This window comes from Desmodus rotundus, chromosome 11 (genome assembly GCF_022682495.2).
Source record: "Desmodus rotundus isolate HL8 chromosome 11, HLdesRot8A.1, whole genome shotgun sequence".
NCBI classification, from domain to species: Eukaryota; Metazoa; Chordata; class Mammalia; order Chiroptera; family Phyllostomidae; genus Desmodus; species Desmodus rotundus.
In genome coordinates this window covers 87,132,867-87,154,392 of record NC_071397.1, presented here as the reverse complement: position 1 = coordinate 87,154,392, position 21,526 = coordinate 87,132,867, and the positions used below count along the sequence as shown (strand labels likewise).

The following is a 21,526-nucleotide window of genomic DNA, read 5'->3' as shown; positions in this document are numbered from 1 at the left end:
ATCAATTCCAATAAATTGTTTTGAAGAAAATTCTTTCTTTTCTAACAGCAAACTTAACTGTAGCCTGACTTAAGGGAAAAAAAAAACCCAAAAACCTTTTTTTAATGCCTGGAGAGCAGATCCAAACCGTATTGGAGTTTTCTTCTAAAATGACCTTACTTTGTTGAAATCAGCGATGTTGCTTAGGGCATTTTGAGTTCAGACTATGACTGCAGCAGACATGCCACCTCTCCTCGGTGAACTACTTCTGTTGTTAACACAGGGCATAACACTGTGGGGCAAAGGAGACAAAGAGGACGCTCTGCCTTGTTTCACTGGCAAAGCGGCTGAACATGCCCAAACAGCATCTGCTCCGCTGGAGGGGTACACTAATTAAGTAATGAGGAAGATCGCAACTGATAACTTTTGTTTAGAACTTAAAATATCTGACTGAAAATCAAGAGCAGCATTTGCAGTCACCTTCCACAAGGTCAACATTATTCAAATGAAATGTTACACGGAGAAAGTTCTAAATGGTTACAAAGGGAGGATCAGTTGGATTCTGACGGAGTGTTATCCATATTTGTTTTTTCATCATTGCCTTTTATTTTTTTTCTTTTTATTGTTGTTCAGGTACAGTTGTCTCCATCTTCCCGTCACCCCCCCCCACCCCGCCGCCCACCCTCGATCCTACCCCCTTTGGCTTTGTCCATGTGGCCTTTATACAAGATCCCTCTGCAACGGGCCTGTTAGTGTACTTCAGGGCAACCCGTTTCATGAATGGCAACATTATTACACACACTGAGGACCAGTCCGGCCTCTTAATACAATGGATAACAGGAGTGTACTATTCTCTTAGGAACATCGTAAGTTTGTGAATATTGGGTAGATGTTGGAGGCGAGAGTCAGGAGGTAGCTTACTAAGAGAATCCATTTTGCAGCTTAGTATCAATGAACTCAGATGGGTATTTGAACTTGGTTGGTTCTATGCTGCTTTACTTGTAGATACAGAGATGTGTTTAATGTGAATATGAAACAATAAACTTATACAAATTCAAATAAACTAACTCACTGAGAGTAGAAATATCTGGAAATAAGTCAAAAGTCTTTCATGGAAGCTGTCCCCTGCCCTGGCATTAATCAGCTTCCTTCGGAGAGAAGGCAGACAGAGTCCGCACTGAGCCAACAGCGAGCTGTGGCCACGTGGGGGCACAAGGAAGAGGGAAGGGAAGTGGGAGGAGGCCGGGTCTCAATTCCTACGGACAGGGCAGCAGTTTAGGGCTTTTCTTAAAGAAGTGGATCAGAGGCTACCTCACGTCAAGCACTGGTCCCAGGGAGTGCTCGGCCATCTGGGAAGGACACAGACACCCGCAGGAATGGACACTGACATGGAAAAGCAGCTGCTCCCTGAGGAAATGGCCTGAACGCACTGTTAGCACAGCGTTCTGAGATGTTTCACAATAGCCCTTGTTAGAAGAGACTCAGACACGCAAGGTCAAAGGCAGAAGAGAGGGACACGGGGGAGAGACATCTATTTACATTCAGAGGCCTGTCATGCTGTCAACTAAGCTGTTCCCTAAAGTTGACCTGTATGGGTTGTGGATTACAAAGGGAAAAGATCAATACCAAGGCAAGTCCTCGTAGCCAATTGTCAGAAAGTTGCTGCTGATTTTTGGGAAAATAAGGTTTGCTGTAATACAGGATAATTTTTGTGCATGTGTTAATGGAAAAAAAAGCATCCGGCAAGTGTGCTTAATTAATGTCTTCTGAAAGTTGGATGGCATGGTAGGGTTCTTCATTCCACTTCACTAGGAACGCCCCTGGGTTAAACGTATCTGGTTTGAAAGGAAAGCAGATATTGTGGGTCACCAGGCAGTCCTGGTGATTTGTAACAGTGACTAGTACCCACACCACTAGGATGCTTTCCTTCTAACAAACTGCAGTCTTCCGCCTGGGGCAGGGGGAGCCCTGCGCATGTAGCTTTCAACTCTGCTGTAGGCATGTGGACAGACTTAAGGCATTATGATACAGCAAATATGTCAAAGATACGTGTCATACTCTTATGTGCAAACTTAAGACATTTTGAAAGAAAACCCAAGACAAAAATCCACCCATAAACTCAAACAGGCAGAAGGCTTGTCGGTGTCTAAATCATGTCCTATCAGATAATCGCCATTCGTCAGGAACACTACCCCCTCTTCCCTTCTAATGCTTCTCATGCAGACAGTGGCTCTTCGGGGTGAAAGAGGTCTATTCACCCCCAAACTAATGAGGTCAACTGATCGACCTGTTGACTTTCTTTCGATAGAGACCACAACAAAGGAATCTCCTGGGCATTCTCTGTGTCAAAGCCGAATCCACTGGTGTCGTATCCTAAGACAGGAGATATCAAAAAGGCCCTCATGCCTAGAAAATCAGCCCCACCCAGAGCCGAGCACCCTAGACTCAACCCCGCCAGGGGCATACTCACCAGCCTCTCGGGTTGTGTTTCGGCTTGTTGGCTTGGGTGGAGGGATGGGGGCCTGCTTACCAGGAACCTTGGTATTTTTTTTAATAGGAGGCACTTCGTCACCCTTGGGGCTGGCCCCAGCAGCAGCCCCTTTTGGAGGCACAGGTGTTTTGGGGGGCTTAGGTTTGGGCTTAGGCTTAGGAAGAGTTGAGGGAGGTGGAGCAGGAGCTGCCGGCGTCTCAGAGTGGTTTTCAGTGTTCTCTACAAATGAGAAAGTAAACAGAGGCAGACTGATGCAGACACACACCATATACACAGAAGCAGCAAGACACGCGGTGACAGTGAGACACACATGCGGCTGCTTGGCCCTTGGGAACCGGGGTGAAGTTCAGCACCAGAGAGCCGTGCTTGAGGTCAGAACCAAGGCGAAAGCCACACCACGGTGCGCTGTCCAGGTGCACGCCTCACTCCAGCGATACCTCAGGGTCGCACTCGTCACCCTGGTGAAGTGATGGTGAGGACAGACATGCATGTCCACCATCAGGGCGACACCAGCCTTGACTGGTGTGCAGGAGCCCTACCGGGAATTTCACAAAGTTGAAGGGCTCCCAACAGTGACTGGTCAGCGCGTTACACACAGCGCCACGGGGTGAGGACTGACCGCACGGTGATGACTGCACTCACGGTTACCTTTGTCCCCCCACAGAGGAACTCGCTCTCAGGACAACTCAAGCCCCGTCTAACAGAAAGGGACTTGTGCTCTGTCTCACTGTGGTCAAAACCCAGTAATTCTCCAAGCTAAGGGAGCCTCTGTAGAGCCCTTTACAGGAAGTGCAGTGCACTGAAGAATAAGCTATTTTCTCCTGTTATAAAGTTTTCTCAAGCTCCGCTGCTGCAGTCGGGCAGCTTCCTGTTTCACAGTAACTTCCCCGGACCTTTCCTAACAGCGCTCCAACCAGAGGTACAGAATCAAAAAAATAAAAAAAAATCAATCTAGTTTGTGATGTGAACACAAGAAAAAGTTTTGAAAAGACAAAGGTTAAAATTCATTTTTAAAAAATTCATATCTAAGAATAGGAAACTCTCACAAGTTTGTGCCTAATGGAAAGAGAAACAGTATTTGCCTCTCATTATGGAAAGTGAAGATACCTGAATGTTTATTCACATAGTCACATCCGTATTTTTCTAATAGTGGGTGATGATTGAAATTAAAATACAGTTCTGGTCCAAAGAGCTAAGCGACATTTCTTTAAAAATGGAGCACAACAAAAAACGTAAGACAGTGTTAAGACAAGACTAAGCCTTCACTGGAATATCCTCCCATTACTGGATGACCAAGAAAGGCTTTTAATAGTAGAATGCATTGCATTTTATTATTTCCTTTGTTTCATGTCTTCTCCTAGCCAGTGGGAAGTGAGGACTGAAGTCTCCCACTTTATTCTACATTCCCATCAATCCACATATATAATGACCAAGTTACGGTAGGTAATCAGTAAGACTTTTCTTTTATCCTCCCTTAGCCTTGAAGCCCGTCTTAGTCACTGCAGCCCAAGATGATCCCTTCTGCATCTGAACTTCATTGTAGCTAATGATTCAACATTTGTCAGAGGCTACATTGTGTTGCCTTTCTGTTCACCCAGCGTGTCTCCCCAGCTAGGCAGTGATTCTCCTAACCACCCTGGTCTGAATGAGGTAGCCACTTAACCACAAAAGTCAGTTAGGGTTGAGAACAGCACAAGTCATGCACACCTCAACATTTTAACATAAAACATACAAATACAATAGACATTGACCTGCCAGTTTTTGACGTGGGGCAGAAGCCTATTCTTTAAATACTTCTTTAAGATTAGCCTCTAGCGTAATACCACGCATGGGACTCAAGCCCGATACGTCATCTGGTGAGAGGTGGTCAAACTGTTCCTCGTTCACACCACCAACCCTCAGAATCTTTTCCTCTGCCTTCAGGGCTCATCACTGAAGGATCTTTTTCCTTTCTGCCTAAAGTTTTAAATTCTAAAGTTATACCCCAAAGAATCCAGCTTCTGGGTTTGGGCAGGAGGAGATGGTTTGCTCCGTGACATTTGGGAATGACAATCCCTACCGGGTTGAAAACGAGCACGCTGCGTGCAAACTGTTGGCTGGCCCTTGGAGAGGGATGGTCCACTCCGTCCTCTGTGATCTTTACCGGTTACTTGGGGCGGGGGGATGTGCCACTTAGCCAATGTTTATGTTTTCTCCATGGTGACTCCAGAGGGGCATGTACACACACACAGTATGCTTCTCTGACTATATTATGAACTCCTTTTGTCTCAAGTTTTATATCTCATCGATCATAACACTTTACGCATTATGTCTATGCAGAGAATGTGACTGGCCAATTACTAATAACACACATTAATAGAAAACAAACTCTTCCTTTAATCCAGGAGGTAATGAATTCAGCCAAGTTATACATATTCTTTGATTGCCATATGATTTGAAGACATGATTAAATTGGTGGTGTCTCTGAGGATCATCTTTTCTGGGGAGGTTAAGCAATAACGGGCTGCCTATTCACTCTGGCTCGACAAGGACACTCCATTTCACAGGAGGGCCTGGGGGTGGCTGTTTACTACACTTCCACACTGGGCTCCTTCCGCCACGTGGACAGTTTAGTTCAACAACACTTAGAGCAAACTTGAGACTCGCATGCGTCTTCGCCTTGCTTAGATTACATCTCTGCCCCCATTCCTCTCTTTCTCCCGATGCCTCCTTCTTGTCTCCTTCAAATCTCGGTTTAGAAACACAAATCTCCCTCTAAGGACCCATTCTGGTCCTGCTGCACTCACGAATGCACAAAATCATGTTGCTTCATTGAAAGTCCTCTATAATAACCCAACCGAAATAACGTCAAATACTTTTCAGCTTTCCCAAATTTAATGCCAAGCTATCCTTAACAGACTGCAGATAGCTTTTCTGCCTACTCTACGTTTAAGGGCACTTGCTGAGGGAATAATGGGAGACTGGGAGCCCCGAAGGCCCTAAGGGAAAAGTGTCTGGTGTGGGGCACAGGGAGCCCCAGAGCACTGTACCAACTCCAGGATCAGGTGCCTTTGGGGGCCTCGGGAACACCTATGTGTTTCAGGAGAAACCTATCCACAGAGCAGTGGGAGGCTACTTGTTATTTGTTTCGTTTTCTTCGACACCAATGTTTCAAATACTCAAGTACTGACCCACCATCTTAAAGAGAGATACGAGAGATACGGGGACATTACAGGCATGTGATGTGGTTTCCCAAGCACGACCCATTAATAGAAGAAATCATGCTCTTGGATAAGTTGGATAGATACTGTTCTTGCAAAAAGAAAGGGAGTACCGAGCCCCCAAATCAAGGGTGAATTAAGACCATGGGGTGGTGGATTTGCAAAGTAGTGAGCTTAGACAAGGAGTGAGATCAGAAGAGGAGCAGATGTAAAAGTGAATCTGGGTGTTTTTAAATTAAGTGGTGTCTTTTAGAGAGAAATAAATGGTTACCTTTTTTCATAAGGTAGTTCCCACTGAACATAATACTGAGTGATATGAGTTAGAAGCGACATTCATTTTACTCCTCAGGAGTGGCTTCCATGTAGAATGCTTCCTCTCACTGTCCCAGTGGCAGGGGGGTGCGGGGGTGTGTGTGTGCACCATCCACATAGCGAGAGCGAAGCTCTGTCTTATTAGTGGTGGGACAGCGTGCCCAGCATTGCATCTCCTTATGTACAGACCAGCCAAGCAAGATGCTATCTTGAACCTTATTTGACCAAAAGGAACTGAATGTACTTGTTCTAAGTAAAGAATAAGAAAACAAAAACATCTCTCAAATACCCACGGACCTATGAGGCCTGCCATCGCTTCTTTGGAACATCAAGGCCTGCTGACTTAATTAACATAAAACTGTCAGCAACTTTTTATTAGGCCGATAAGGGACACACTTCCTTTGAAGTCTGGCCCGGGCACTGACTGACACCCGCGTGGCCACGCAAACACCAGAGATGGCACTGTTACATAATAAAGGAGGTGAGTCTTCAATGGGGAAGGCTGAACAAGGCACAAACCACAGATGGGTCTGAAATGTAACAGACTGGTGAGAGAGAACAGTTGAAATAAAAAAACAAAAATGAAAGAAATTGCTACTTGCATTAACATTTTCAATTGAATCCCCTTAAAATCTATTTAGGTCTGTTTCTCTTTATGTTCCAGAAATAGTATTAGGAAAAATATTATAATCAGTATTCATAAGCTTAACCAGACTTTTTCAATGAAACAAGACTAAGTAAAACCCCATACTATACTTAATATTGAATATGGCAAAATAATAAACTTCTAAAAGATTACTAATGGAGCACTCTAAAAATTTTAAAGGTTAATTTAAATAATCGGGGTTACAGACTCCCAGAGAAGATGATTTTAAGTTACAATGTCTGTAAGTTGCACTTTTGTTCCCTTTGTCTTTGAAGGATTTGGATGGAGAACAGAGGAAGAGAAGTTTGCTTCCAGCAGATTCTGAGTTCCCAAAATGCCTAGAGAGCCTAAACTAGGTTTGACAGACTTTTGCCATCCACCAACTCAGAGGCAGGCATTATAGAACAGGAAATAGCCTATTTCCTGAGGATTCATGCTGCATGGAATTATCTAGAATCTCCCAAGATAGCCTTACTTGGTGGGAGTTTCCGTTCATGTTCCCATGAGTCTGAGGCTTGGAGATTCCTGCTCATATAGCAGTGGCATGGAGCGGCCACCAGTCAGTGCCCAGGAGCTTGTGACTGTTCTGGGGTCCTTGAAAGTCAGATATTCTGCAGTTACGCAATCTCCCTCGGCACAGCCACTGTAGAAAGCGAGGTCTCTAAAGAAGTCTTCAGGGAATGGCGTAATTGCCTCTGGCATACTTTGAAATTTCCAATCGTACAGACAAATCGCTGAGCAGATCCCATGGCCAGTACAGGAACCAAAATCCCCAGCATCTCTGGGGACTCTTCTTGGGTCTCTCTTAGAAATGTCTAGAACTTGGACTAGAACCTACAGTGTTGGGTGTGTGGGTGCCACCAGCCAAGCTCCTGCTGCTAGAGAGCCAGTGCTGGGCTGGAAGGGCCACCTTGTTCGATTACTGCTCCAAGCCGAGATGCTCACAGGGGCTGCTTCTAAGCAGCAGAGAAAGATGTTCAGCCTGCTGGCATTTCTGTTTTCAAAAATACTGGAAAAAATCTCTGGAGGACAAGAGAATATTCCCAGGCATCTCCAATGATGGAAGGGCCAGCCCGTTCTTACCGTTAATTAGCCTTCTTTAATAAAAAATGAAATGATGTGCCCAGAAAATGGATGCACCTACTTGAGGGAATTATCCAAGTTCTCTTTGCTGGTTATTGTTTCTCTCCTCTTTGTGTGTGAAACTCCTTCTCTACTGATCTTAAGGTCATTATTTGGAGCCTAAGACCTGACTCTCGACAGTGAGCTGTGCTGAAGTAAAAGAAAAAGGGGTTTCTCTTGTTTTTACCTGTCTTATCTTCTGCCTTTTCCTCCAGAGGTGGCGCTTTTTCAGCTACAGAGCCATTACTTTCTTCAGATTTGACTACATTTTCCTCTCGGGTAGATTCCTCTCCGATGGGTATCATGTGCCCGTTTGAATTTTCAAAGTTAACTGTTACATCTCCATCTAAAATAGGGAAAGAAACACCTGGATGTCTAATTTGATGGCTTTCTTAAAACCCGGTTTTCCACTTACTAGGCCTGGAGGGTTCAGGTTTCAGGCCCTGGGAACCCAATCCATCCTGTACTGTTTCACCCTGCTTTATTAAATAATTCATTTACATGAAAGGACTAGAAAATCCTTAGTCTTGGGTGAAAGCAGCTCCGGACGGGGCACCCAGGAGCCACTTCAGGACGGTAGGAATAACCATCCCTAACTGGCAAATATCCCCGGGCAGCAGAGTTCCTCTCTGCTTGCGCTCGGGTCCTGTCCGAGTCAATACTAGGAGTCTCTGTCATTCAGAAATGGGGCCTCAAAAGGCATAATCTGAAAAATGGAATAACATTTTAACAAGCACCAAAAACACAAGGTGAATGCGAATACACAAGTAACATGAAATGAAATTACACATACAAACAATTAGGGGGAGAATATGGAATTTTCCAAGCAGCACCATCTCCAAAATATTACCTCTATCATACGTTAACTTTACACAGTAATATAACTACTACTCTACATTCAAGGAATGATGGTGGCAAGGCTAAGGGTATTTTCTTATTTATGACAATATTAAAGTGAACTCAGGTAATTTGTTATATATAACTGATTAAAGAGTCTTTAAGTTGGCCCAATAATGGTTTAACAATATTAGGGGAAAAATGTGAAAAAAAAGTACAGAAGATTTTTCTGAAAATAATACTTCTAATATGTTATGTAAATCATAAAAAACATTTTAACCCCTAAATGTTTACCATTCCTAGGAGTTTCTAAACTGAAAGAGATTTTTCAGAAACTCTTAATTCAGCAACCAAAATGCTTGAAAAGATTAACCCTAGTTCATACCTGGAAAATTTTAAGAGGCTTTGCTACGACTGTAAAAGGAAAATTAATGAACTAAAGTTTTTACTAAGAGAACTTGAAGAAATGCATGATTAGAGCTGATTTACGCAATTTTGATTAACCTTATTTTGTCAACCATTACAAAACAGAGAACATCTGCCAAATTCTCATTAAATCTGAGTGAATGGCTTTGGCTGCACAATAAAATCTACTGGCCTTATTAACAAAAACAAGGATGATATTTTAATAAGTAAAAAATGCATATCATAAAATCATGTCATGTTCAAAATACAAAAAGCACCTCAAATCTGACTCGTGTATAAAAATAAGAGACAATAATTGAAGGCAATGTCATTGCTAGTAAATAGTAAATGTTTCAACAAAATTAAGGTAATAAACTTTAAAAAGTATATGTAAAACCAAAAAGAAACCAAAGGATTCTTAGTTATTATTATAAGAAAATACTGGATTATCACATGGCAGAGAGAAATCGTTGACAATGTGAAAGCATACTTACTTTGCGGTATGAAATAAAGTTAGTGCTTGTAAAAAACTGTAGAAAAAGGAAATGTGTCTGTAATAAACATGGAAGTTAAGAATAAACCAGAGGGGAATTGAAGGTACTAATAGCTGGTGTGTGATTGAGAAGGTTTTCAAGTTTTGTATATTATTTTAGAATTAAAACAAGTGAAGTCCTTGATATAGTTGGTGTATGCAAGTAAAGTATAAGCTCAGCAAAAGAAGATGCTGAGCTAGACTGCAAGTTACAGTAAGAGAACCATGCCAAGTCTTATAGGAACATTTGCGTGCAAAAAAAAAAAGAGAGAGAGAGAGAAAAAAAAATTCAGAAAAGAATTGTGAGATTAAAATAAACCAAGAGATAAAGCACACACAGAAATAAGTAGTTAAGTAAGGAGCATGAGAGGGTTCGAGGGCTTTCCTTCTTTCTAGTAAACAAGTGTACGTGAGATATAGTTAATAAGGAAACAGAGATGAGGAGAAACTCATCTATAAATGAAAGGTGAGTAACTCATTAGAAGGTCAGAGGATACGATGAGAGAAAAGGAAAGGAGGCTGCATCTGCATGCCCTCAAGTTCAAGCTAAAGGAAAGGATGGAAGAAAAGAGAAGAAGGTGAGCACTGAACTTGGACTTAGACCATGAACTTCTCAGGAGAGAAGATCAACTGCTGAACTTTTAAATTGAAGTTAGAATTGGTATAAAAAATAATTTAAAAGGAATAATAATAATAGCTGGGAGGGAAGGTCAGGTGTGGATGGGACAAGGTCAAATCCAGGGTAGTTGGAGAGATTTTAAAATTCTATCTGGCTCACGGAATGAATGTCGTAATTGACAGGCACTATCTAGAGCTAAGGCAAGGTCAAGAAGATCAGGGCAGAGAGTGAATCCTCATTGGCGGAAGAGGGGAGGTTCAGGTTTCAGCTGAAAACTGAAATTCTCAAGATAATTATTTATGAAAAAATGACAGAATTTTTTCCAGCTTTTGGTAGAAAGGAGGAAGGACTCTATTTCCAATAGGCATCACCGGGAACTTCCAAGTATTTCGTAATTTCTTGAATTGTGTATAGGGATGGTACAAGAGGTAGAAAGTGAAATTCAGTAATTTATAACTTCCCAAACATTAAACCTATTAAATTATCTTTGGGTTAAAAATTGTTTTGCTCTTTTGTTCTTGTATTTTAAAACTTTTAAATGTTCAGGATGCAAAAGTTAAACAAAAATGTCAAATAAGTCAGATATTTTGGGAAATAAGCATATGAAATTATAATCCATCATGCAAATAATTTAACAGATTAGGAAGAATAAAACCAAAGCAATAGTAAGTATTTCTTTAGATTGACAAACGTCACTTGTGTTTAGAGAAAGTAACCTCTTTCCTAGCTACAATATTTAATTGGATAAAAAAGGGGACTTTAATCTGTATCTTTAATACTCACTGAATGTGGGAGGTGGGGGGTGGGTAAGGCAGGGAAAAGTAATGAGGGGGAAATGGGGACAACTGTAATTGAACAACAATAAAAAACAATGAATAAACTTAACTTCAGATGTAATCAAATCTGAAGTTTTCAATGAAAAAAAAAATTCTCATGTGTAGAACTAACCACAATTTTAACTTCCAATCCATTCTCAATTCTATACCATTGAACTAAGCTTAAATAAAAGGTTTTACACAAACACAAAAAAAATACTCAGTAACAATTGCAATTATAAATTTTCCTTCCCTTCCTCTTTAAAATATCTAAATAGAGGTGACTGTACCAAGTTCAACTTTCAGTGGATTTGTAACTTTTCTACTGCCTCCAGAGAGATTAGAGAGGAGACAAATTTTGATATTGTAAACTGACCTTCAAAGAAAAAGAAAAGTTAGGGATGTGCATTTTTTATCTTTAAAAGTACCAGGCAGGAAATAAATAGCATGAAGGTAATGGAGAATCAGGGGCAAAATTCATTCACAAAATGGAGTGAGAAATGTACAACAGGCCAAAAATCAAAGTAAAATACTTAAAATGGTGAGGGTTCAAAAAAAAAATTGGTAGTATTCCCTCCAGATTGCCTCAGTCTCTTTGAAGCAGAAGTAAAACGGTCAAGTGTTTCCCAGCTCCACAGCGGTCATTCAGATGTTGGAAAGAGTGTGTCACTCGGATCTATGAATAATGAATACCAGAAGATGTGAAGTTCTTTGCAAGGAACACATATCAGGAAAAGAGAAGTGCTATTATTTCAATTTGAATTTATCCTTTCTTCTCTCTTTTTTTTATTGTTGTTCAGGTACAGTTGCAAATTTATCACTTTTTATTTGCTCCCATAAAAGTACAATAATAATAATATACCCCAGTAAATGTTTGGGGGGGAGGCAGGGGGTAAACCAACAATGCTGCACCAAATATTTTCTTTAGTTTCAGTAGTAGTGGGAGCAATGAAAATTAGGCGGTAGTATTTATTTGGAGAAATAAACAATCTTAGTGTCTTCTTTTGAGGGTTTATCTCAGCTTCCATCTAATCCTTGACTTTTTTAGTAAGATTTCCCCTTGGGAGGATACAGAAAAAAAGAGAAGCAGGTTAGAGGTAGGAAAAAAAAATACTTGGACATAATTGTTAGTGAAAAGCCGAGAAACACAGATCCAAAGAAATGAAAAGAGAACACTGGGAAAATTACTCGAGAGGATGATAAAGCAAATGAACTAATCTGCCCATTCATGCCTTATTGATTGTACATTTGAGTGCATCCTAAAGGACAAGAGAGATATGTGTACCATCTCTTTTTTCTCTCTTTTCTTTTACTGGTAGACGTAAGAAACCAAATCACGAGCCAAGCTAAAACTCTGCAATTAGGCTAACACTCAAGTTAACTTGTATGGAAAGATTGAAGCTCAAGAATAGACATGAGAAGGAGTCACATAAGAATTTGTATCTCATCTCTGTCTCTAGCTACAATGTACCTCTGTAGGGCTTTAGGCTGAGAGTGACATATGGTGAAGGACTCACCGAAAAGGTCACTGAATTTCTTTTCTAGAAGAACTGAGATTCTCTGCAGGCGACAAAGGCATGCTAAATTAAGGCAAGACTCTCGGAGTGTGGTACTCACTGCTTCATCTCCCCAAGACCATGATCATCTTAAATTTCAAAAGAAAATGAAAGAAAGGCCAAAGAACGAAGGATCAAATTATGTTAAATGTATGATTAATTTCCTCACCTTGATCAGGCAATTCCTTAAGAACTCCCCTTCTTATCAGCTCCTCTCTACTTTGTCTTGTGGATATCTTCCTTTCTAATACTTTTAAAAAGAATAAGCACAAGTAAGAATCAAGTCATTGCTTAAAATAATTATGAAAAACATTCCAAGTAGAATTGACCACATTCACCCTGTTCACTTGGGGGCCCAAGCCTCCGTTTTCCTAGTTGTCCAGTGAAACATGTGATCGGAGTCAACATAATTAGGACAACAGCAACAACTTCGGCCCACCATCTGAAACCCAGCCGCTGTGCCTGGTCTTTCAAATGATGACATTTGGCCAAGAATCCAGACACATTATTTCATACCAACTATGTCTTACTTGGAAATATCCCTTTCTTTGGTAATGATGCATTCTAAAACATGCTTCTATGAATATGCAATGCATGTAGAAAATGTGTATGTATATAGTAAAAAAAAAAAAAACCCAAATAAACAAATACACTTTCAGTAAATATTCAAGTAAACCAAAGAGAACAGATTACTTTTTCGGTGTTTCCTCTCTCACACGCTCTATTATGAAAGTCTGACACATCAGATTTCTGGAACTCTGTTCCTTGCCATACTTCAAAATTATCAAGACTTAGGAGGATGGAGTCGATTCATGCTTTCACAGAAGGCATGCAAGGGATGGGAATTGCAACACTGTTTCTTCCTTCTTCTGCAAGAATTGAAATTCCAGTTCCCGCTTCAGAGTGGAGCTGAGGAGCTCACAGCACCACTTCAGTACTCACCTTGAATGTGTACAACGTTGGTTCCTGAACCTCACGTGTCTGTGTGACTGCAAACTCCATTGCCCAGTTTCAGGGGCCAGGGAGGTGTGCAAATTAACACCTGGTCATGTCATCTACTAACCCTCTGAGCCAACACTCCCCAAAGTGCATTCCACAGAACTCCCTTCCCTCTGGATTCCATGCTCAAAAAAAAGCACCTTGACATAGTACGAAAGGGACAGAGAAGAGGCGGAGGGCTCCTTGGGGAGGAGGAAAGGCACCTTGGTGGAGACTGGGTAGCCACAACAGGACTGGATGCTGACCCCCTCTACAATTCTGACTCTTGTCCTTATAATCTGCAAACCCTAGAGACACCCTGGACAACATAATTTCATGACCCAAACTACACGCCAGTACTCCAAGCCACACCTTGACACATACAAATAGAGCCAACAATAACAGTAAGAATACAGTTTTTGTTTTTTTGGGAGGGTTAGTGGTGCTCCAGGTGGCCTAAAGCAAGGACACTTTGAAGAGAGAGGGGGAGGGAGGGGTGTTTTCGGATTGGGAGTTTTCTATTAAGCACCAGAAAGTCCTCAGTTAAGTGTTTAGTAAGCCCATGAGCCCCAGAAAGGCAACACTTAGTCCCTCTTGAAGAAACTGGAATTGCTTCTCTTTCTGATAGCTAGGATTTGTGTGTTTCTTTTTTATCCTGGTTGCCAGAAAGGCCAGAGTAAAATTTCATATTTAGAATAAATTCCATATGACAATTCATGGGTGAAATCTGTTTCCCTCCTCCGTGACCTGACTCCCTTCATATTCCATGGACGGTGTGTGTGCTCTTTGTTCCAGGTTTTATTAAATATGTTTTTTGACAGAATCAGAATGTAAACCAACAAGAAAATGAATGACTGAGTAAATGCAGGAATAGGGAAAAAGTGGTGACTAACAATCTTGTGGGTCCAAATGGAGACACATACAGGACCATCCCCTCCTTCTTTACATAACCCCTCCCCCGTCCCTTCCAGAAGGAAGGAACAAGAGTTCACTTAGATGCTGGAGATCTCAAAGGACAAAGTTATCTGGGTGTGGGGGGCCAGCAGGAGCTGTTCCTTCATGGGAGTTCTTTCCCGTAAAAAGTGCTGTTCTTTAAACACAGCTTCAATTTGTCCAGGCCTTCATCAAAGAGGAGGGAAGGCCTGCCCACAGGAAGACAAACAACAACACCCACCATGACACTGTGGGGCACTGCTGGGGTTGTGCAGGAGGTTGGCAGGACCCCACCACGCTGTCTCCCCGGGACTGTACAAACCCATTTATGCTTGACTGGGAGGCAGGCCCCGAAGGCCTCTTACAGCCTGGTCTCAGCCCCCCTACTCCTGGGGTCAGGGACAGAGACAGCAGGCTGTGTTGCTAAGAGGAAGGAGGCAGGTGGCAACCTGGGCCAGGGGGAGGGTCATGCCCCATCCAGGGAAACCAAAGGCACGGCCGATGCAGAATACAGTCACTGTGCCTGCCTGCCCCTTGCTCTTAGGAAACAACTTTCAATTGTTTGCTGCTTCTGCAAAGTGGCTTAAAACACAACTGGCCGTGAGAAGTCTTGGATTCTAGGACCAGAACTTGCACAACTGGTTGTGTGACATCGGGCAGTCTCCTCAGATGCCAGGGCTTCTGATCTGCTATCGGTACACTGAGGGATGGAACGACCCCTACAGGGCGACTGAGCTCAAACACCGCGTGCGCTTGTATCAGTCATGCGGCTACTCTGCGATCTCTGCCTTGAGCACCCTGAAAATCTTTCATTCTGCCTCTAAAAAGCCCCCTGAGAGCCCAGAATGCCTCTGCCTTTCCGTCAAGGATTCCAGAGCATGCTTGAATTTTACTTTTAAGTTTTCTGTTGCTTTAATTCTAACTTAATCTCAGCTAAAAATCCCTCCTCTTTCTTCCTTGTAAATCCTAGAGCTTTGAAGCAGACAGCTTGGCTTCCTGCCAAGACTCAAATGCAACAGCTTTGTTCTTTGGCTCTACCTCCTACCAAGGGGCCTTGATAGGAAAATGCCTTTGGCTATTTGTTTGGTCTTTGGCTGAGCACATTTCTAACACATAAAGCAGATAACTGTGTGCGGGGCCAATGAGAACAAACTGCAGGCGACCAAGCGTGGAAGGTATGTTGTTAGGGCACTGAGTTCCAACCACCGCTCTCCCAGAAGAACAAGTATTTCACTCTTCATCTTTTAAAATATTTGCCTCCTGTTTATATAGTGCCTGTATGTTTGCAGAGCACATTCACTGGACACTTTTCATAGGCTCAGAAGGGTTTTGCATGGGAATGAATCTGAGAGTTCATTCTAGTCCAACAGGCCACACTAAGCAAGAGCCATTTCAGGAACATTCCTGAGATGTACTCACCTGCTTGCAAACATTTGGAGGCAGGACGGGCGCTCTGGCACAGCCTGCTCTGGTTATCCATCACCCTCACTTTTAGGAAGATGTTCCTCAAAAGGAGTCAAAATCACCCTAACCAAGCCTACGCTCCCCAGAGCTCTAGACCAGACGAAGTCCTCTCTGAGGGGAAAACAGCTTGGGTTAGCGCTGTGCTCACTGAGAGCAAAGCAGGTTACTGAAGACCCCCAGAATCTGATCCCAAGTGTTCTACCAGCTGCTCTTTGATGCTGAAGCTCACACTAATCTTTGCAAGGACAGCAATAATGTTGGGTATCTCTCCTCACAGCTGTGGCAGGAGTTAGGGGTAGGAGCTTCTACCACTGGATGTAGTAGTTAGTTCTGTCCATGGAAGTATTCTCCCCAGTTAAGTAAATGGCTCACGGTTACCTTTATCCCAATTTAAAATGCATGTGTGATTTTTATACCAAGGTCAAGCAAACCTAGGATTTCGGTTTCACTGTGCACCGGGTGAACTGAAGTTCTTACAGTCCAAAGCTGATTACAACAGCCCACACTCTTCTTCTCTAAGACGTGAAGGGTGCGTGGCCCTCGTTTTCCTGACTTCATGCTTGTACTCTGGCTTCTCAAGTGTCTGAAAAGGATCAGCCTTCCAAAACCTTCCCATGGCTGTCCATCTCACTTTCAATAATATCTCAAGTCCTTGGCGTGGTCTCTAGGTGACACCTAGGCTATAGCCCTCCACAACTGTCTCCTCTCCTGACCACTCCCTCCTGGCTTTCTCTGCTCCAGCCCCTCCAGCCCCTGCTGGGCTGCTTCTCACCTGAGACATGCCCCTCTGTCCTTATCTGGGATGCCATCTTTGCAGAACCCTCCTGGCTCACTCCAAGTCCCTGCCCTAAGTTCACCTTATTTTCTGCACACCCAGTGTGGAACAGCTTGTTCCCCTTCCTGTCTTTATCTATCTTTTCAACCTGCAAAATATGTCATCACCTCCCGACACAGAACCTGGCACCTTGTGGCAGCGTGGTCTCGGTGGGAATCAAAACCCGGTTTTGTTTACTGCGGCATCCCCAACAGTGCAGGTTGCTGGCACTCAGAAAATGAGCACTTGTTGAATAAATGAATGAAAGAAAACAGACTAATAATGATAATGGTCTTCTTGTTTTCTGCCCCTTCCCTACCTCCAATCTAAGAGAGAGCAAGTGAGGCTTGCGGCAAAACTCGAAGAACAAGAGCCTTCTGTCGTCTCCTTCCTCTCCTGCTTGGCTGGGCCAACCAAAGGGAAAATCCTCAGCTCTCTGCCTATGGCTCATCTGAAAAAGTCCCTGTGTGCTCTGGCGGAGGGAGGTCATAGTATGTACAGGACACCAGCCAACGAGCAGGGTGTAACGCATGATTGGGGTCATCATAAATTACAAGTGATTTACGATGTCCTCTGGGCACGGAGCCCTCGTTTAGGAGGGGAAGCTGGGGCACATGCCGCCAGCTCCTTCCTGCAGATGCATGGCCAGGGCCTTCTAATGCTCTGGAAGTATCTGTGCGAGTAAACCTTTCGGTCCACAAACCACTTGGGTTTCCTTTTGGCTAGAAAAAGGAGTCCTAATTTTCAATTCTAACACTGTTTAATGACGGAACAAAATAGGAGAGCAAATAGAAAACGATTAAATAAGCGTGCCATGTTATCTTCCTGGGTCCGAGCACTGAATGGCCCTACTGTAGCACGCTGGCAAGAACAGAGAGCTGCTTGTCCTGTGTGCAAAGTGTTCCATAAGCCAGGCTTTGCTTTACCTCTCCTCAACAGCAGTGACAGAAAACAGAAGGCCAAGAAATGGACTCCTTTTTCAAAGACCTTTCATGGAGGAGTACCTAAATCCTTTAAAGAAACAACCACCAAAATGCCACCCGACAGGACATTTAAAAACCTTCCAAAACATCTCAAGAATGTAAGGCAGAGAAATAAAGCCAACGGCCCCACCTAGAAACCCTCAGGGGTCTGGCCATTTTCGTGTTTCTCCACACCACACCCCTCCTCCCAGGCCCACAGGCTGCAGAGGCGCACGTCGAACTCCTCAGCACAGAGCAGCTGAGCTTCACGACCGATCTTCCTCTCGCTTCATTTTTCATCTCCTTTTGTCACAAGCCTAGTGTTGAAGTCAAACTTCACTCCTTGCCATTTCCTGTACCTCCTGGGCTCCATTCCTTCTTTTATTGTTTCCCCTTTCTAGAATTAGACTGTTTCTATCCCCCTTGGGTGAGACTGCCCCTAGAATTTTAGGTCCTTTTCAAACAGCACCCCGTGTGGGATCTCACTGTCAGTACTGGCAAGAATGAAGAACTCTTTATGCTCGCCCTGGCTGATGTGGCCCAGTGGACTGAGTGCCAGCCTGCAAACAAAAGGGTCCCTGGTTCGATTCCCAGTCCGGGCATGTGCCTGGGTTGAGGGCCAGGTCCCTAGTAGGGGGTACATGAGAGGCAACCACGCATTGATATTTCTCTCCCTCTTTCTCCCTCCCTTCCCTTCTCTAAAAATAAATAAATATTTTTTAAAAAGAACTTTTTATGCTCCTGAAGTCATTTTAAGTAACTTCTCTGCCTCAGCTTCCTCATCTACAAAATGGAACAGCTGCTCCCTTTCTGGTCCTTTTGGAGATTAAATGAGTTAAAATGAGGGAAGTGTTCAGACTGGCATGTGGAGTCTGGAAAGCACTCAATAGTGTTGGCTATTACTATTATTTCTCTTACAGCACTGACGGCACTTTTCATGGCTGCACGTGCACACAGTCGCAGGGCTCCAGTCCGAGTGCTCTGAGGGGCGTCATCTCTATTATTCCATCCTCATAATACCAAAGATAGTTTATTGCTGAGGAGATATTGTGCACTTAAGTGTATCTGGAGGGCAGTGGGAGAGAGGGCACGTCTCACGTTCGTTTTTACTTCTTTAACAACAGCCTTCCTGAGACTTTGAGGAGCAACACCTTCCCTCTCTCTTGGTCCATGTCAATCATGTGGGGCTAACCCCACCCCTGGGCTCTAGGGCTCCCGGGCTTATCCGGCTGGAGCTCAGTTACTTCCCTGGCCTGGTGCTTGGTCCAGAGAAGGGCACATGCCCAAGCTGCACTAATGACATCAAGGCCCAAGGATTTTGCTGGAACAATAGGAAAGGAAGGCTTTTTCTTTCTTCTGGAGCTCTTATAATGAGCTGAATATAAGCTTAGAGTTGCTAGTAGTCACTGTGCATCCACAAAGGGAACCCAACTTAAAAAAAAAAAAAAGACAATACAGAGGAACATAAGCTCAAAATACAGACCAGATTCTTAAGCATAGCTTCTAAGCACCTGGATCCAGACACGCTTGGAGGTTGCTTGTCTTTGGCTTTCAGTTACATGAACCAATGAATTTCCTCTTTGCTAAGCCTGTTACTATCCTTCATCAGAAGCCAAGGGCCCTACTAATGAAAACAAGGTGTTAAGTAGATGCTTTTTTAAAATGGAAACTTTTTCCAGCAGAGGTTAAAGATTCTCTAGGTATTCAAGGCAGAAATATGAAAGAAGAACTACACAGGCCTTCCTTTTCCCCCTCAAGAGTTTGAAACTTGACCGGGCCTTAAGCAAGAGGAAGATGGAAAGACCTGTGTCCTCCTCTTGGGAAATCACTGGCGCAACATCCTCAGGCAACCTGATAGTAATTGTCATTCACGTGCTGCTTAGAAAGCGTTTTAATACTTATTTCTCATCGATCTTTCCATTATTCCTGAAAGATAGGCTAAGCAATTATTGTTTTTAAGATTTTATTTATTTTTAGAGAGAAGGGTAGGGAGGGAGAAAGAGAGAGAGAGAAATATCAGTGTGTGGTTGCCTCTCACATGCCCCTCACTGGGGCCTGGCCTGCGACCCAGGCATGTGCCCTGACTGGGAATCGAACCGGGGACCCTTTGGTTCACAGGCCCGTGCCCAGTCCACTGAGCTACACCAGCCAGGGCCTAAGCAATTATTTTTATTTCCTTGGAATAGAGACCAATATCGAGATTTATAGATCTTCCAGTCACATACTTAGAATCTGGTTGAGCTCAGATGGGTCCAACCAGAGGCCTACCATGCACATTCTCCAATGTGAGGTGACAATTACCAAGACTCCAGCTTTCCCAGGAGAGGCACCATGCTTTCCAATTTCCCTTCAATACGTGACACAGAAGGACAGCTTTTAAAATTTAATTTTAAATGGCCAATTTTTAGATGGTAGTACGTTCCCATAGTTCAAATTATAAGAGGATACAGTAAAAATTCACTCTCACTCTGTCCCCCTCCCCCCAGCTCCCACCCTGTCCACCACCTTTTCAAACTGAACCTCTCCCTTACTCCATAAGCAAATAACCACTTTGATTTGTGTCTCGTTAATCTTTCCAGAATTACTTAGACAAATTAAAAAATTCATTTTAATTTCCTCCTTTTTTTCATAAAAGGTAGGATGTTTTACCATCTGTTTGGCATCATGCTTTTTCATCAATGTATGTAATATTTTAAAAATTTCAGGTCACAGCAAAAGCGGCAGTGGGAGGGGACTAGAGGCGATGATCTTTGCGCTGTGCAAACAGCAGCAGCTGAAATCACTGTGTTTCCAGATGGGGTGAGCTGGGAACAGCCCTGGCAGGGCAGTCCCCGGGGACTCATGGTTGATACTCCCAAAGGATGCTCAGAACTAGAACAATGGGTAAGTCCCTGATCCCAGATGGGCCTGGAAGTACAAGTAATCTCAGGAGAGTGGTCAGAGGCCAAAATCTGTGAGCTACGTGAAACACTGCTGGCTTGTCCTTCCTTCTTCTGGTCTGACTCTAGCAAACTCGTGAGAAACACAAACGCAAAGACTGGTGCTTTCAGAATCATCTACTGGGATGAAAGGGGTCCTTTTCTTGTGTGTTTCCATTTCTTGTCTGTTCGCATTAAAAGACAGTAAACCTTCCCTGGCTGGTTGCTCAGTTGGTTGGACCATCATCCCATGCACCACAGGTCACACGTTTGATTCCCAGTCAGGGCACATATCTAGGTTGAAGGTTCGATCCCTGGTTGGGGCAGGTATGAGAAGCAACCGATCAATGTTTCTCTCTCATATCGATGTTTCTCTCTTTCTCTCTCTCTCCCCACTTACTTTCTCTCTAAAGTCAATGGACATATCCTCAGGTGAGGATTAAAAAAAATAGTGAACCCAAGACAGGATGAGACCACAAAAGGGACAGATGTTTAAAATTATAATGATAATCATAATCAGAGTAATTAAATTCTAACCACACTAAGAACAGGCTAGAGAATGGACATAACAATGAATCTCCACTCTAAATTGTGAAGAATATCTTCAAAGTACAAGACCAAGGACAGTAACCTTCAGAGAAGAAACTCCTAATTCTGCTACCCTTCCTTCCCCATGATCTACTCTCACACTTTTTAGGAACTCAACAATGCTGAACTGGCAGGGGATGGTATCCCATTTCATCACTGCCCAGGCAGCCCAGTGACAAGCAAGAGGGGATATGAAAGAGACCTCAGCGACACTAAACTCTCCTGAATTACGACATTCTCAATTCACTGAAACAGCAAATTCTATTGTCCATAATTAAAGGCCTCTGAAATTATTCCTATCTTAGGTCAATATTTTTGAGGTGGTTAATTTATCATCTTTAACAGCCTATTTTAT

General features: G+C 43.2%; 1 protein-coding gene across 5 annotated transcripts in view; it reads right to left on the bottom strand.

Moving 5' to 3' along the window:
• The window catches only part of PHACTR2 (phosphatase and actin regulator 2), a 218,507-nt gene that overhangs the window by 39,627 nt on the left and 157,354 nt on the right, over positions 1–21,526 (bottom strand). For 3 of the 5 annotated variants that reach the window (XM_053913609.2, XM_053913608.2, XM_024551932.3), the window contains exons 3-5: positions 12,684–12,764; positions 7,938–8,096; positions 2,450–2,689 (exon numbers count right to left, since the gene is read on the bottom strand). In XM_053913609.2, the coding sequence (XP_053769584.1) occupies positions 2,450–2,689; positions 7,938–8,096; positions 12,684–12,764 (480 nt within the window). The remainder of the gene's footprint in view (positions 1–2,449; positions 2,690–7,937; positions 8,097–12,683; positions 12,765–21,526) is intronic. The other 2 variants (XM_053913611.2, XM_053913610.2) reach the window with 1 other exon arrangement.